This window comes from Pteropus alecto, unplaced genomic scaffold (assembly GCF_000325575.1).
Source record: "Pteropus alecto unplaced genomic scaffold, ASM32557v1 scaffold106, whole genome shotgun sequence".
In the NCBI taxonomy this organism is placed as follows: Eukaryota; Metazoa; Chordata; class Mammalia; order Chiroptera; family Pteropodidae; genus Pteropus; species Pteropus alecto.
In genome coordinates this window covers 13,635,883-13,652,986 of record NW_006442103.1, presented here as the reverse complement: position 1 = coordinate 13,652,986, position 17,104 = coordinate 13,635,883, and the positions used below count along the sequence as shown (strand labels likewise).

At 38.7% G+C, this 17,104-nt stretch overlaps 2 protein-coding genes, 1 non-coding gene and 1 pseudogene across 8 annotated transcripts in view; all 4 read left to right on the top strand.

Annotated features, from left to right (window-relative positions):
• Positions 1-6,739, top strand: part of CSDE1 (cold shock domain containing E1) — a 34,973-nt gene extending 28,234 nt beyond the window's left edge. For all 5 annotated transcript variants that reach the window (XM_006919664.3, XM_006919663.3, XM_025052330.1 and 2 more), the window contains 5 exons: positions 518-637; positions 3,035-3,213; positions 4,056-4,219; positions 4,955-5,087; positions 5,447-6,739. In XM_006919664.3, coding sequence (XP_006919726.1) covers positions 518-637; positions 3,035-3,213; positions 4,056-4,219; positions 4,955-5,087; positions 5,447-5,494 — 644 coding nt within the window. In that variant the 3' untranslated portion in view covers positions 5,495-6,739. The remainder of the gene's footprint in view (positions 1-517; positions 638-3,034; positions 3,214-4,055; positions 4,220-4,954; positions 5,088-5,446) is intronic.
• Positions 6,288-16,428, top strand: NRAS (NRAS proto-oncogene, GTPase). Of its 2 annotated transcripts, none has more exons than XM_006919666.3 (7): positions 6,288-7,003; positions 7,508-7,635; positions 10,038-10,216; positions 11,697-11,856; positions 12,373-12,496; positions 12,848-12,890; positions 13,006-16,428. In XM_006919666.3, exons 2-5 carry the CDS (start codon positions 7,525-7,527, stop codon positions 12,490-12,492), a joined length of 570 nt encoding a protein of 189 aa, XP_006919728.1. In that variant the 5' UTR covers positions 6,288-7,003; positions 7,508-7,524; the 3' UTR covers positions 12,493-12,496; positions 12,848-12,890; positions 13,006-16,428. The 2 variants fall into 2 exon arrangements, with proteins under 2 accessions (XP_006919728.1, XP_015450925.1); XM_015595439.2 differs by having other exon boundaries at positions 6,853-7,003; positions 12,373-12,399.
• Positions 8,738-8,810, top strand: TRNAV-UAC. Its single transcript has one exon. It is a non-coding gene; the product is annotated as a tRNA-Val (tRNA).
• Positions 8,820-8,935, top strand: LOC112469066 (annotated as a pseudogene).
• Positions 16,429-17,104: the final 676 nt, after the last annotated feature.

Below are 17,104 nucleotides of genomic sequence, written 5' to 3'. Positions count from 1 at the left end.
GTTGTGGTGAGACCTAGAGAAATGACAGCCAAGAATGTTCATTTCAATTCAGTAAATATCTTAAGTGCACGTTATGTTTTGGATACTGGGGATACAGTAGTGAAGAAATTAGACAACTCCCCTGCCTCCTTGAGTTTATTTTTTAGTGGAAAATAACAGGCAAATGAGACGAGTAAAATATTGTATGTAGTATATTTAGAAAGATAGTAATATATATCATTAAAGTAAATCGGGGAAGTATATGTAAGTATTGGGTTGCCATGTTAGAGACCAGGGAAGGCCTCACTGAAAAGGTGATATTTGTTTACCTGGAAAAGGTGAGAGAACAAGACATGTTTTAAATAGGAATACTTGTTAAATCTTTAAATGAATTTATTTTGATGGTAGTTTAGAAGCATTTCAAGAATCGCAGGCAACCAATCAATCTTCTGTTAGCATTTGTTCTGATGAATTTTGTTTTTTTTCCTGTAGTTTAGAGTTTAAAATTTTTGAAGGTATACACACTTTTGTTTTGCAGTGAATGGCATTACTGAAGAAGCTGATCCTACCATCTACTCTGGTAAAGTCATTCGCCCCTTGAGGAGTGTTGATCCGACACAGACTGAGTACCAAGGAATGATTGAGATCGTGGAGGAAGGTAAGAGCATCCCTGTCAGATTGTTTGAAATGTGCCTTACCTTTATATGAGCACTCATGAAGATTTTAAAATATGATGGTAGTTATTTTCAGATTCCTTAAAAACTGAATTAGGGAAAAGTGACTTTTCTTCCCTTTGCTTGGTTTTTATTTTTATATCCCTTAGGAATGAGATCAGCCGGGCTTATGTTGTGAATAAATGACTACTGTATGAGCATACAACATTTGTATGCAACTGACTCTTGAGTTAAAATTGAAATAGACTGAGAACAAAATCTTACACTAAAAATATGCATAAAATGACATGTGATAATCATATTCACAATTGGCTGAATTTAGTACAACTTCATAATTTCCTTTTGTTCACTGGTTATATCAGCACTAGTAACCATTTCCTAGTAACCCTTTAATTCTATAAACATATTTACTTCCTGTAAAAGTTTACTATATCTATTCCTTAATAGCTAGGGTTCCATGGGGTTACTGTTATTTGTCTCTAGGCAAAGGTTCCTTGTAATTTTCATTTTCTGCTTTTTTCTTCCCATCTTCAATAACTCTCTGAGTTTATAGTACTACCCCTTACTCCTAACAGTTACCACCCAAAGGACCAACATGTATAAAATAAATTTTCAATAAAAATGGTAGTAGGGAACACTGGATGATTTATTATAGCAAACTTATACTGTAATGGAGTTGATGAGAGAATTTGAAATTCTAACTAAAGATGGTAGCTTGGCTCACAATAAATCTTGTGTCATCTAGGAGTCAAAGAGAACATAAATGAGGAAGAGCAGGTCACTTGAGGGAAAGAAATGAATCTTTATAACACGATGTTCCTTTAATTCATGAGGTTCTTAAGAAGTTCTGTTTTACATAGAACCAGCCCCCCACCACACACACACACCTCCAAATATGAATTGATTTTATAGCAAATCAGTCTTTTAAACTAATGCCATGATGACACTATACCTTTAAAAGTGCCAGGGGATATGGGCGGTTAACTTTAACTCATGAGATAATATGAAATCGCCTGTCTTTCTCCTCTCTAACCTCCCACTTGTTACTTCCTTTTGCATTCCCAACCCCCAGCCTACTTACTCTTCAACACTGGCTATAGGGTAGAATTCAAAGCAAGGATTTAGTGGGAAAGGAAACTTTTTCTGAAATCTCTGAGCCTAGAGTTTTCTGGGACTAGACAGGTCATACCTTCTCAGTTGGTCCTGAGAACAGCTCTTAATTTAGGAATACAGGTAACTTGATATTAGACCATGGACTTTGGAGTCAGGCAGACCTAGATCTGAACACCAGTTCTTCCACTTCCCAGCTGTATAACTAAGGACAATGTCAGAAGGTTCTCTAAAGATTAAGTATGAATCAATATAAGTATATAATAAATGGTAGTTACTGTTAATACCACTACGTCAGACCAGCTGTCTCTAATCCTTCATGACGTGATCTATTGGAAGTATCTCCTCAAAGTTTGTGATTGCTGTATGTTTGCAAAGAAAATCTTCACTGCATATTTTTACCCCTATAATCAAGAGAATAGTTAGAGGCATTTGCAGTTATGAAGCTTCTACTTTCACCTGAATTTTTTCTCTTTTTCTCTACTTTTGTTGATTCAGCGAATTCACCATCCAGGTGAACTGAAAAGGAGCTGAACTCTTTGGCCCAGTTTTTATCTATAAAAGCCTGCCCTGACTTCCAACCAGCTTTTTACTCTAGGGCAGAGCTGAGGATGGTGGCTTGTTCTTATAAAATAAGGTTTTTTGAAATACAGCTACAACCACTCATTTACATATTGTCTTTGGTTGCTTTGTCATTACAACAGCAGTGTTGAGTAGTAGTGACAGAGACAAGATGACTGCCAAGTCTAACTCTTTCAGAAAAAGTGTGCTGAGCTCTGACTTAGGAGAACGGTGCCTCTTAGTTTGAGGGAGCCATAATCAGAGCAAAGGGGGATGGAATGGCAAAGAAATTTATCTACTTTGTCTTTGCCTGGCTTATTATTTAATGCCCAGTTGGGTATGGTCAGAAACATTTTTCACTGTTCGTTGGCTCATAATGCGAACTTAGGAAGAAGATAATCCGTTGGATCATATTAGCAACCCATAATGCTTAAAAAAAACCAAATATTTAGGTAATGAGATTGTGAGTGGTAGTGTTATTTTTAATTTCATAAAGGTTTTAAAACTGTTCATTAACTAGTAAGGTACTAATGAGCTACAGGTTCTCGTTTGTTTTCATTGTAGTATTTAGGATTTCACTGAAAGTTCAAAGTAGAGGATTTCAGGTAATAAAATATTTTTAGGGGCAACTTAAAAATTTATTAGGATCATCAGCAAAGGACTGTTGTGAATTATTAGCTTTTAGACTTGGTACCTTTTTCTCCTTACAGGGGATATGAAAGGTGAGGTCTATCCATTTGGCATAGTTGGAATGGCCAACAAAGGGGATTGCCTACAGAAAGGGGAGAGTGTCAAGTTCCAATTGTGTGTCCTGGGCCAGAATGCACAGACTATGGCCTACAATATCACACCCCTACGTAGGGCCACAGTGGAATGTGTGAAAGATCAGGTAAGTGGTAGTATCTCTGGATCAGAATTTGGTCTTCTTAATGAGTCAGTAACTAAACTGTAACCAAAACTTTGAAATTTTTTCAGCCAAGGCAGAACCATCAACATTCATTTGGTTTTTATTTCACCCCTTTTTCAATTTTTGAGGTAGTTTATAAAAATATAAAGGAAACCACATGAAAAGAAAAAAATGGTGATATTAGCAAAAAAAAAAAAAATGTGTTTAATAATGTTACATGATGGGGAAAATGGAATGAATGACATTTCCAGAGTAGAAAGCCTATAAGATTTTGTACACTTTAGCTCAGAGCTTCTTTTGCATACTGTGTAAAGAAGCCATGTGTAGAAGGGTCGATAAAATATTAGCAAACAAAACTATTGCTGATACTGAGATTTCTGCGAGTCCTCAGAGAAGACTTTTTTAAATACCAATACTGTGAATAAACCAGTTTGTATGGCTATTTCTTGTACTACCATAACCCAGCTTAATTCCAGAAGGAATCAGACTAATATATACATTCATATAACAGCTCCCTAATGATTCTGCATAATTCAAAAACTTAGCTTATATATGAAGGCACAAGGCAACTTTATTTGCTTTAGTCAGGCTGTTATAGTCAGCTTCCGTGATTTCAGAGCTCTTTCTTCCCTGACAGGTTTTGCAGACTCCCATTCTGTTACATCCTAGCATAGGCAGCTGGACTGGAGCATTGGCATCAGTACCATGTTTTATAAACCCCTTCTAGCTACGGCCACACATTGTGCTTCATTCGAAGTGAGGTGCTCTCTTCCCCCTGTGGTATGTTCTTTTTTTTAGTTACTGTTTTCTTTTAAAAATTTCAGTTTGGCTTCATTAACTATGAAGTAGGAGATAGCAAGAAGCTCTTTTTCCATGTGAAAGAAGTTCAGGATGGCATTGAGCTACAGGCCGGAGATGAGGTGGAATTCTCAGTGATTCTTAATCAGCGCACTGGCAAGTGCAGTGCTTGTAATGTTTGGCGAGTCTGGTGAGTTCAATTAGTAATCTCCCTGGACTATCTCTTAATCTTTGCTTTATCACATTTTTTCACTTTCCATCTCTGCTTTTTTCTATTCTGCCACTTTCTGGTTATTTCTTGATACTTCATATGCCTTTTTTACCTCTAGTCTTTATTGTCTAAATTTTTAGTCTCATACATCTGGCCCAGTGAAATATTTATTGGGCACTTGCTGTATGATAGATCTTAAACATAAAAAGGTGTATAGTTCTTATTAAAGGATTCTGCTTACCTTTTTTTTCTCAAATTAAGCCATTTCTAGGTTATATGCTGCTTAAAAGTTTTAATTTTATAGTTTAGCAGTTCTGGCTCTGGTTTTTTGCCTTTTTTTTTTTTTTTAATAACATTGTTGCCATTGGAGGAGCCGAGAGTCTCCAGAAATATTTCTTCATATTAACATTTATAAGGTTTTTCACATCTGCTACCTTGTTTTATGTCTGTGAAACTGGTCTTTCTGGTTGCAGACCAGTCTAGGGGGGACCCTCACCCAAATGTTTCTCCCAGCTGTATGCAGTAATACACCTTGAGTTGGGAATAAAAACATAAACTTGTCTGTCCTGTCTTGCTAGCTAGCTGGCTAGATGAGGTAAGAGTCCCCCTCATTAAAACTGAGTCATTTGGGAAGTTAGGTGGAAAACACTCTCCTCTGCAAGCACTTGCCTTCTTCCCACCAGTGTTGCTTCTCACCTCTTGACTTTGTTTTAGCGAAGGCCCCAAGGCTGTTGCAGCTCCACGACCTGATAGGTTGGTCAATCGCTTGAAGAACATAACCCTGGATGATGCCAGTGCTCCTCGCCTAATGGTTCTTCGTCAGCCAAGGGGACCAGATAACTCAATGGTATGAGGACATACAGGGTTTCAGGGCTGGGGGTGGCAGGCAAAAGGACAGACCAACATACTGCTTGAGGTCCTATTTCAGCATATCTCGAGAGCCTAAGGAGCTTCAGTATTGCTTAGAACTAGTTAGGACTTGGTGCACATTGGTTCAGCCCCCAACTTTACCATTAGGAGCACATTTATTGGTTTTCCTGATAGTTTGAACATAGCTTAGATAATAGATCAGGAGGGCTTAATATAGATTTCCTGAGGGAAAGAATTGGTGGTGGCGAAGATTCTGAAAAGTAGTGCTTTTGGAATTGTGAATGTACTGTGATTGTCATGCGCTCCAGTCATTAACTGCAGTTTTATTTTTCACAGGGATTTGGTGCAGAAAGAAAGATCCGTCAGGCTGGTGTCATTGACTAACCACATCCACAAAGCACATCATTAATCCATTATGATCAAGTTGGGGGGATTCTGGTGAAGGGTTCTGAATATCTCCCTCTTCATCCCTCCCAAAATCTGGAATACTTATTCTATTGAGCTATTACACCAGTTTTAACACCTTCCTCGTGTTATGTTTAAAAAAAATAAATAAATTTAAGAAAACCATTTTAAAATTATGCACAGTTGCAGCCTGGAAAACTTAAGGTGGCGCCTTATAGTATCAATTTTAGAAGCTTTATTTGGTGCATTTAACGCAACTGGTAATTGCAAAATCCACTTCCCCTGTGTAAGTGAAAAGTATAGACTGTTATCTTGTTGGCCCTATGAAATTCTGCACTTGATATTCAGTATATACTCTACCTTCATTACTTCTGGCAAGGTGTTCGGCCTTAGCACTCAGTTGCATTCTTTCCTGTTCATTATGCTTTAATTCTGAGGACCATATGAGGGTAGAATATATTAAAAATTACAAAAATTTGTATAGGCGAACCATTTCCTTAAGTTGGTGGCCAAATGTTAAAATGTTATTTTTCATATCATTTATAATCTTGTCACAGTCCACTTAACAAAGTTTGGTTAGATTTCAATGAAAATTATCTTCCAGAGTAGTTTTTTTTTCCTGGGATGGGAGGGGGGTAAACTTTACTACAAATAGTATGTATGGTGCAGAATTTCATGCAAATGAGATGTGCCAGCAGTGTGATAATTTAAACGTATTTAAACAGAAACAACAAAAAAGGACAAATGCACAAACTCGCTGCTGCTTAGATCACTGCAGCTTCTAGGACCCAGTTTCTTTTACTGATTTCAAAACAAAACAAAAAAATAAAAAAGTTGTGCCTGAAATGAATCTTGTTTTTTTTATAAGTAGCCGCCTGGTTCCTGTGTCCTGTAAAATACAGGCACTTGACCCTTGGTGTAGCTTCTGTTCGACTTTATATCACGGGATTGGATTGGTCTGATTTCTTGGCCCTCATCTTGAATTGGCCACATACAGGACAGGGTCCCTGGCCAGTGGACTGAAGGTTTTGTCCACAAGATGACAAAAGGTCAGCTCAGGGGATGTGTGGGAGGGCACTTTTATCTTCCCCATTGTCATTTGAGTTTTTGATCTCTGGGTAAAGAGGCCGTTTATCTTTGTAAACACAAAACATTTTTGCTTTCTCCGGTTTTCTGTTAATGGCGAAAGAATGGAAGCGAATAAAGTTTTACTGATTTTTGAGACACTAGCACCTAGCGCTTTCATTATTGCTAACGTCCTGTGTGGGGAGGGGCTGGGGCTGGGTGCGGCCTCTCGCATGACTCCTGTCTCAGAGGCCCACGTGGCCGGGGCGGGGACTGGCTCCCCCGGCGCCGACTGATTACGTAGCGGGTGGGGCCGGAAGTGCCGCTCCCTGGTGGGGGCTGTTCATGGCGGTTCCGGGGTCTCCAACATTTTTCCCTGTTGTGGTTCTAAATCCGTTGGCAGCGGAGGCACCGGAGCTTGAGGTAGGGCTCTGGCGGGTGCAGTGTTCGGCTTCGGAGCGTGCATGCGACTCGCTGTTGGCAGGAATCGAGCGGAATCTGCACGCGGGAGACAAAGGCCCTGGGCGGGGATCCTTCGTTTGGATCCCTACGAGAGGGAGATTTGGAGACAGGCGGGGGACTCTAAAAGGGGAACGGCCTGGAGGCAGCCCCCACAAAGCCGAGAATACTTGCAGGAGCAGGAACAGGGGGTTTCCTTGACCTTAGGCTGACAGCGGGCGGGGCTCAAGGACTGTTGAAAAATAGATGAGGGTGGGGGTAGCTGGGAGACTCTAATCCAGAATTCTGGGGCCCACAGTCACCTGCAAGTGTTTTTGCATTCCTAAATCGCTTTGAGAACCAAGCGGAGGGTCACGTGTGTGAAACATACATTTCAAACTCTGGTTTTACTTGCTATTGATTATAAAAAAGCTTTGAAGTACTGTAGATGTCGCTCGCCAATTACCCCTAACTGCTTATTTCCCACAGGTTCTCGCTGGTGTGAAATGACTGAGTACAAACTGGTGGTGGTTGGAGCAGGTGGTGTTGGGAAAAGCGCGCTGACCATCCAGCTAATCCAGAACCACTTTGTAGATGAATATGATCCCACCATAGAGGTGAGGCCCAGTGGTAGTCCGCCGACCTCTTTCTTTCGTTTTACCTTCACCCTTACCCTTTAGCTAGTCTTTAGATAAAGAAATAATCAGAAGAGAAAGTGGAAAGTTACTTTGAGTACTGCATGCAGTAGTACAATAAAGCTTTCCCTGTTTGTGGATAAGAGTTTATTAGCTGCTGAAGATTTTCTGAAAACAGTAGTTTTTAACAGTTCTGTAAACTTGTAAAATCTGTTGAACTCACTTAGTTTCTTCATATAGGACAGCTCTATTAAAAAGAAACACAGGCCATAGAAAGGGCAATGTCTGAATAATATCAGAATGGAGATAAAGGATTTGGAGATTTGGGTGTAGTGCTATTTTATTTTCTTACCTAATTGAAGCAGTTGAGATTGGGGTTGGACTAGAAAGAATGAGATTTGGAGTCACTGTCTAGGATTTCAGTTTTGTTTGCAACTTAATTATGTGATATCGAGCAAATCACTTAATCACTCTGATTCTCATTTTCCTCGTCTATTACCATAGGCTTGTCTTGTCTACCACACAGGGGTGTTGTGCAAAATCAGATATGTTTAAATTTTTGTGAATGGTAAAGCACTGCATGAATCTGTTGTTTGGGAGGGGGGAGTTCATGTTTTAGATTGGCTTCAATAAATGGCATCTAAGGTCTTTTGATCAGCGGTCCCCAACCATTTTGGCACCAAGAATCGATGCTTCTATAAAAATCTAATGCCTGATGATCTGAGGTGGAGCTGAGGCGGTGATGCCAGCACTGGGGAGCAGCAGATACAGATGAAGCTTCACTAGCTTGCCTGCCACTCATCTCCTGCTGTGCAGCCCGGTTCCTAACAGGCCATGGACTGGTACCCGTCTGCAGCCTAGGGGTTGGGGACTTCTGCTTTAAATAAAAGGTTTTATAATTTTATTCAATTGAGAAATGCCTAACTGTATAGGTTATTTTATTTTAATCCACACCCTAATCCTTAGGAAAAAAACTTTATTTTAGGCTTACTACTTTAATATTAATAGACCCTTTTAATGTTTTTCAGAGTCTAATTTATTGTGGAGTAATTTACATTCAGTAAAATATACAAATCTTGGACGTGGTTCCATAGTGTAGTGGTTAGCACATCTGCTTTACACGCAGAAGGTCCTGGGTTCGCACCCCAGTGGAGCCACGGTCCATGGTCTATGGCCATGCCACCCTGAACAAGCCTGATGTCTGATCTCAGAAACTAAGCAGGGTTGGGCCTGGTTAGTACTTGGATGGGAGACCACCTAGGAAGACCAGGTGCTGTAGGCATAAATAATAATTTTAAAAAATCCATAAATCTTTGTATCAACACCTCAGTGACTTTTTAAATTTGTATACACTCACGTAACCACTCAAATAAAAATATGTACAATTTCCAGTTCCCCAGAGAGTTCTAGCATGCCGATTACAGTCAATAAACTTCCTCACTCTGCCAGGAAATACCCACTTCTCTGACTTCTATTATCATAAATTAGTTTGGCTAAAATCTGTGTTTATAATTTTTATTTTGCTCATCTCCTCAGAACAGCCATACACTTAACTATATTTCATGCTCTAAGGAGTTTTGGCAATGTGAATTCTATTTCAATTTGAAAGTATATAAAAGTCCCACAATGAAGTGAGTTACAGAGAAAACTAGGTCTCATTCTGTTTCTGGAGCCAGATATTTACTGAGTGTGATCAGCTTATTATCTTTGACCTACATTCCCAGAACATAAGTATTAAAATACAAGTAACATTTTTGCTTTTGAGCCAAATTGAAAGTTTTTTTTTTATAAGATCTATGCATGTCTGTCTTCCTGAAGAATAATTATTAACTATCTCTGGAACCTTTAGGAATTTGATCGAGGAATATTTCCCAAAGGTACAATCTGTTAGAAGGAGAAAAATATTTTGGTATTATGACCTTGTCTGAAATAAAAAGTGTTTGTGTGTTTAGTCATAAACACAAGCGACACTAACTAGGGCCAGGTTATAATTGATGGAGGTATGTTTAGAATTTTAAATATACAGTAAATAAATAAGAATGTTCAGTTCATACTTTAGTAAACTACACCATAAACCTAATCTCTAGTCTGAATTCAGTAGAGCTGTCTTGAATTACCACATTTTTTTTTCATCTTTTCCAGGAACAGTGTCCACATTTTCCTTTCTGCAGGCATATAGGATTTGGGGCTTTTTTTAAAAAAAAAAGAGACATTAAGTACTTTCCGTTTGTGATTCTGTATTAGTGGGTTGAGGGGCAAATCAGAAAGACAGAAGTGGACTTGTTTAGGAGCTAATTTAATCTTGGCAATAGCTTTGCACTTCCTGTGGTTTTTAATAAAAATGGAATTTCTTTCCCCGTCGTCCCCACCCTTCACACCCCCAGGATTCTTACCGAAAACAGGTGGTGATAGACGGTGAGACCTGTCTGTTGGACATCCTGGACACAGCTGGACAGGAGGAGTACAGTGCCATGAGAGACCAGTACATGAGGACAGGCGAAGGCTTCCTCTGCGTGTTTGCCATCAATAACAGCAAGTCATTTGCAGATATTAACCTCTACAGGTACTAGGCGTGTGGTGTTTTTCTGACAGGATGATTTTTATGCATGTTCTGAAGCTTTGTGGGGGGAATGAGGATACCACACCAGGAAAGATAGAGCTTTTTTAATTGTGAAGTGTTAGTTTTAGGTTGCTTGACATGAAGAATCTGGGGTTATTGCAGAAAGTTAATACTCAGTTTCCTTATCTGTCACGTGGAGGGTAATAGTCCCTACCAAGATTTGTTGTGAAAATTAAACAAGTTTGTAATTATGTAAATCACCCAGAACAGTGCCTAGCACATGGTAAAGCCTGTGCAAGTGCTCTGCCTGCAGCCTCGCATCGTGGCTTACGCTCCATCCACTTGAAGAATTCTGCACACCGGAACAAACGAGTCCAAAACTGAATTTGGTGTTTTTTTCCTCCTAAACCTGCTCTACTTCCCATTTCCTCTTTGGAAATAATAACAGTACTTCATAAAATGCCCAACAGTTGGCAAACACTTACTAAATATTTGCTGAATTTCTAGAAGCCGTTTTTCTTCTTAGGCTGTCTTATATTATCCTTTAACATAGGCCGCTGCCATCATCCCCCAGCTTGGTTCCACAGCTAGCTAGTGTGATACATTTCAGGTACATGGCTTTGTATGGAATCCAAGGGTAGAGTTTAAAGCAGTGCTGTGCGGTATGGTAGCCACAAGCCATATATGATTATTTCAGTTAATTAAAATTAAATAAAATTTAAAAATCAGATCATTGGCCACATTAGCCACTGACTTTACAAGTGTTCAGTAGCAGCATGTGACTAGTGGATGTAGCTGGACATTGCAGATACAGAACATTTCCCTCATGGTAAAAAGTTCTGTTGGACAGTGTTGGTCAAGAGAATCTAAAGCAAGTTTCCAGACTGCTCCATGGTATGTTGTAACATGTCCCTGGGGGAGTGGTGCCAGCTGGGAGTTCCTGACCCTTTAGTGCCCTTCTAAGAAGGGCAGTTCTGGTGTTTTCTACGTGATATCGTGGACTTCCAGCTATAATTCTGTTTGAAGGAAACATTTGGACACCACCCATCTAGAGAAGAGGCTAGACTATCTTCCACTAAATATTGTCACTCTCAGGGGAGCCTCAAAAAATTTTTTAGAGGCAGCGAACTTTACTTTTTGTACTTCGGACCTTAATCTAGAGTGCGATTCAGAGTTGCCAATTAAATCCAGAGCCAAATTCTTGGGAAGAATGGAGGAGCCTAACAAGGGCACGTGTCAAGATGAACTAGCCGTTTATTTCCGCTAGAAGGCGAACTGGTACCTGGCTTCCCTGTGGCTGCTGAATCAAGTCTAAACCAGTCTCTTCATTATACACGGTCTATTATAAGTAGTTGGGGGGGGGGAGGAGGGAGTGAAACTACTAGAAACTATTAGGCTGGATAAAATTTGCTAGATTCCTTTTTGCCCTAGCTGTTTATTCCTTCCAGAAAGCTTATTCTTACAACATGTTCCCTTTTGTTAGGGAACAGATTAAGCGAGTAAAGGACTCAGATGATGTACCTATGGTGCTAGTAGGAAACAAGTGTGATTTGCCAACAAGGACAGTTGACACAAAACAAGCCCACGAACTGGCCAAGAGTTATGGGATTCCATTCATTGAAACCTCAGCCAAGACCAGACAGGTACAGTGCAGCTTTCAGCATCTGGCAAGGGTATAAGGCAGATAAGTGTGATTGACTGACTAGAAATATCCACATTCTTTGTTACGGGTTTTTAATAGTGTTCTATTTTTTTTTTTTTTTTAATCAGTTTAAACCTAACATGAACTTGTTAATATTCTGGTATGGCATTTTTACTCCCACATTAACATACACAAATATTACTAGAATGAAGATCCTTGATTAAAGATATTTTTATAAACATTTGTCCTTTCTCCATCAACACCAGTTTTGTGTGTTCCGCATTACCAGTTGTCCTTTGATTGAATGTTGTTTTTGTAAAATGTGCCATTTGTATGTCAGTCTGTTAATGTGATTCAGTAAGAATGCTAAATTTAGTGTCATCTTTCTAAACCACTCTATTTTAGCATCTAATTTAATAATCGGAATTTTAAATATATGTAAGAAAGTACAAATGAGAGAGAGCTTACAACTTGAATTGTCTGTTAAGCTGTCTTTATCATTTTCTTCCTTTTCTAGGGTGTTGAAGATGCTTTTTACACACTGGTAAGAGAAATACGTCAGTACCGAATGAAAAAACTTAACAGCAGTGATGATGGGACTCAAGGTTGCATGGGGTTGCCTTGTGTGGTGATGTAACAAGGTGAGCGTGTGCTCTCTTGACGTAATTATAAATCATACTATTTAGTATCAGACATTTTGGAGGAGTGTTGCTGTTATTTTTTCTATGTTGTTATTTAACTGAGAATCTCTGCTTACTTACAACTATAAAATATTTTCCTTATGGAACCCTTTATCTGAGAGTATTGAGCTCTAAACAATTTTTAAAACATGTAATTATTTTATAGACATTAAGTTTTCAGTGATATTAGAAATTAGAAGACATTGTTTATGAACTGTATGTATATCATGTTCTTGGCGCTGACCGGGAGTTTGAAGAATCCCTACATCTGAACTGCATGGTAATGACGTGGTGTGTGTCCTTCTCTTACAGATAACTGTTAAAGTTCTAGCATCAGAAAAGAGCCACTGTCAAGGTAGGACAAGTTTGGAGAGGAACGATTTATCGTTCATGTTGATTTCTTCACCTTGTTTTCCTCAGACTCTCTGGGTGACATTGACATTCACACACAAATTCTGCCTTCGTTTCAGCTGCACTGACACCCGCCCTGGTCCTGACTTCCTGGAGGACACTCCCCCTGTCGCCCTCTCCAGTCTCACAGAGACGCGCCCGCTACTTCCCCAGCTCTCGGTAGATCAGCGCAACATTCTCGGAATATAACTACCTCCTCACTTGTTTGTCTGACAGAGAAATGAACCTCATTCCTCCCGAGTGCTTTTCCACCCTGGGTTCTCCCCAAACACACACACCTCTGCCACCCCAGGTTTTTCATCTGAAAAGCAATTCATGCTCTGAAACAGAGAACCAAACTCGACATGAAATTCTGTAGAAAACAACGTCTTGATCTCTAAAGTAGCAAGTGCTGGTGGTTTTGTTTTATTTTTTTTCCTTTTTACTGTTGAATTTGGAACTATGTTGGTTTTTGGAGAAATGTCATACATTACTGTTCTGCTGAGAATATAGTTAATGTTGCTGTTTGGTTGGTTTGTAACGTTAGCAGCTCTATAAATTGGCATCTGCTCTGTATCCGTAAATACATAAGCGAATGCAGACCTGAGTCTATCCCAGCCTTCTCGACTTTCATGCAATTAAATCTAACTTTCACAATGAAGTGCCTTTTTCCTAGAAGTGCTTCGTAGACTTCCTTTATAGCACTTCAGTGGGATATATGTCTCAAAAACCATTATACATGGAAATGAATGTCTGAGATATGTGTGTGATGTGTCTACCTTTGAGGGAAAGGTATACCGATAGGTAGCAGATGCCATTTCTTACGTGTGTGAAGTTGGCTTTCCATAGACTTGTTTTTAGGCTCTCTCATGAGAAAGATGAAACTGGAAACAATTATAAGTAATTTCTCTTAATTTTTACCTATGCTTCACTTTTTTGTGTGTAGGTTACTACCTACAAAATGTATGTAATTTGTTTCTTCCAATAAGATAATCTAATGTTCAATGAACTTCCATTTGTATTTAAATTTGGGTCATATCAGAAAGCTCAGAAGGTGTTCAAAACTAAAAATTTGATGCCCTTTTATTTAATAGCTGTGATGAATGATTTTTCAAGCCTCAAACATATGAAAAGACCCATTTTCACTGCGTATCATGTATCATGGTATCTTAATGATGTGTATAATTGCTCTCAATCCCCTCTCACCTCGCCGCCCCCCCCTCCGCCCCCGTTCCTCACCCCACAGCAACTGCAGTTTGATTAATTATTTCAGTTGAGTAAAGCGTGGTGCTAATAGACCAGGGTCACAGTTTCAAAACTTGTGGGAGCCAGTTAGCGTCACAGAGGGAGAAATTCTTCCACATTTGCTCATTGCACCGGTAACTCCAGCTGGTAGTTTTGCCAGGTGTATGGTGTTAGTCCTGCAGGAAAGAAGAGATCAGTTAGCACAAATCCTTTACCACGACTGCAAAAACTTGGTATCCTGAGGAGCGTCAGCTTAGAGTCCTTATAAAGTATCCAGACTTTTTTTTCTTTTTTGCCACATGGACACTCTAAATTAAGCCAATATTTTTTCTCACTATGTTTTTGAGAATGAGAGTACCTCAGCTCAAAATTTAAAAAATTTTTCTTTATCCATCATGTCCTTTGAAGGGTTTAAAACAGCATGTTGATTAATTTAGTCAGCATATGACATAACATGATGAGCTTGTTCAGAACAAGAAGTAACCTTTGGACTGTAATTTCTGTTTGAGAAGGGAGTGGGAAATGTAATTACTTATTAGTTTTGAGGTTTTAGAGACTTGGCTTTTTCATTTGCAGATAAAACCCTGGTAATTCTAATGAAAAATAGGTTTAGATAACTTTTGGTTAAAGACTAGTTCCAAAATGGCCACTTTCTCTTCTGGTCTAATATGTAAATACCTTACTGCATCTTCTAATATGAATTTTCATTTATTAAGCAAAGTCCACATTGCCTTGAAATGAATTCAGAAGAGGAAAAGAAATCTACACTGTGCCCAGAGTCTAATGAAACTAGAGTGTTAGCATAAATTTTGAGATCTTCCACAGTGCTGTCAACACCTGCAAACAGAAACTCTCTGCTGCTTTGTTTCTGCCCTTTTAGAGCATTGCTCTGTGATTTTTCTTGGGGCTGGATTGAGGCTTGTCACCTCAGTTGTCATCATTGTTGTCTTGTTTATGTGACTGACAGCGTGACTCTTTTTCTCATGTCCCCTTAGCCCTTGTATGGATGTACATTACGGTTTTCTCAAATATGTCGTAAGCACAGAAGTATCTAAATGGGGCCAAAATTCAGACTTGAAAACTGCTCTTTTCCTAGCTTAAGAAGTTAGGTGTGAATTTTGGCGCAATAGAGTGACGAAGTTACAGTTGAATGCTGAATCACTTCAGTTAGTGTGGTTTTTAGAATATGTATGTAATTGCTAAAACAATTCCAGCTTACCTCAGAATCTGAAAGTCTCTTTGCCCCAGTTAAGTGCCTGGCCAGCTGTCGTAAATCACACATTGCTTTGTTTGTTTCTTAAGGTCGCATGTTCAGGAGTATGAAAATAAGATGTTCTGTCTAAAGGCCACTGTGCCTAATCTGTCATGTGCTGTCTTTGCTCCAGCAGCTCCCTATAGAACGTTACTTGGTGACATAATGTTATACTTCTTACAGTTTTCACTTCGGGAATGTCATGGGTGAGATTATTCTCAGTATGTATTTTAGTGGGCCCCGTGTTTAGTCAGTCATCATCCTTTTAAACTGCTGTGAATTTTTTGTCTTGACTTGAAAGCAAGAATAGAGAAACACTTTAAAGAGATATTTTGTGTTTTTTTTTCCCATTCCAGAATTTGTGAGCATAATCATATTTTGCTTTACATTTACAGTCACGAACTCTTAAGCTGGCAGCTACAACCAAGAACCAAAAAAGTGGTGCATTCTGCTTCTTGTAATTCATCTCTACTAATAAATTACAAGAAGCAAAGATAACTAATTAGGGAAAATATTTTATTTGGGTGGTTTCTATAAACAAGGGACTATAATTCTTGTACATTACTTTTCATCTTTGCTGTTTCTTGTTCAATGTGCCACAAAATTATTTTGAGGTGTTTCCTATAAGAATTGTTTTAAAAGTGTTCTTCATATCGGAGTAGTTGTAGATATATTTCACAATATTACTGGTGATTTTTAAAAGCCTGAGTACTGACCTAAGAAGCGATGATATGAATTCTACTCTGGAGGGAAGGGATGATCTCAATGGATATTGTATGACTTTTATATTTTTGTGCCATCAAATATAGGTAAAATTATCAATTGTGCAATTCTGCTGTTTAAAACGGGAACTCTTGGCCTCCTTGGCCCTAAATGAAAGGGCTGACATTCTAAGTTGCCTATTTTATTGTAAATTAATCCATTCTAATTTTTAAAAATTTGGTTGAATGTTTTTCTTGTTCAGTGTTTAAAAAATAAAAACTGGAAGTTCTTTGCTTAGTTATAATTTGTTTCCAACTGAAGTGCCTTTATTGAAAGTTAATATTAATTTCAGATTTGGATGTGACGTTTGGATATTTGTTGGAAGATCAGAGTTCCTCGTTTTATCTCAATATAAAATATGTCAGAGCCTGCTTTAAATTATTCCCCTGGGGACAATTCATAGGCATGAGTTGTAGCTACATGGCAGATTCTCTCACGCTAACATGACGTGTTTAAACAACCATGGGAGGTCTTCATCTCATCTTTGTCTTCCATCTAGTCGACCAGTCTTGGTACAGTGGATGAGCATTGGTCTAGGAGTCAGAGAACATGGGCTTCAACTGTAATTTTACTCTTCTGGCCCATGGTTTCCTCATTTGCAAAATAGGGAAGTCGAATTAGCATATCCCAACTATTTATAAAAAAATAATTTCAAACATAGACTTCTCCGCCTAACACTGGAATACTGTAATTATGAGGACATTGGTTTATTCTCCCGAAGACATCAATTTTTTTTTGTTTTTTCTTTAAAAGTAGGGCAAGGAGGGAGATTATTAATATTTGACAGAATTAAACAAGAAGATTCGTCATTCAAGTGACAAATACTGTTTCTACATTGGGCTACTAGAAAGAGTATAAATGTTTTAGATTGTAAAATGGATGCGACAGTCATGGACTGTGTATCTAAAACAGATTTCCCC

Coding starts and splice junctions, on each gene's coding strand:
- NRAS (XM_015595439.2), top strand. CDS start 7,525: ATGACTGAGTACAAACTGGTGGTGGTTGGAGCAGGTGGTGTTGGGAAA. Junction 10,217..11,696: donor GCAGATATTAACCTCTACAG/GTACTAGGCGTG, acceptor CCCTTTTGTTAG/GGAACAGATTAAGCGAGTAA. Junction 12,891..13,005: donor AGAAAAGAGCCACTGTCAAG/GTAGGACAAGTT, acceptor CCTTCGTTTCAG/CTGCACTGACACCCGCCCTG.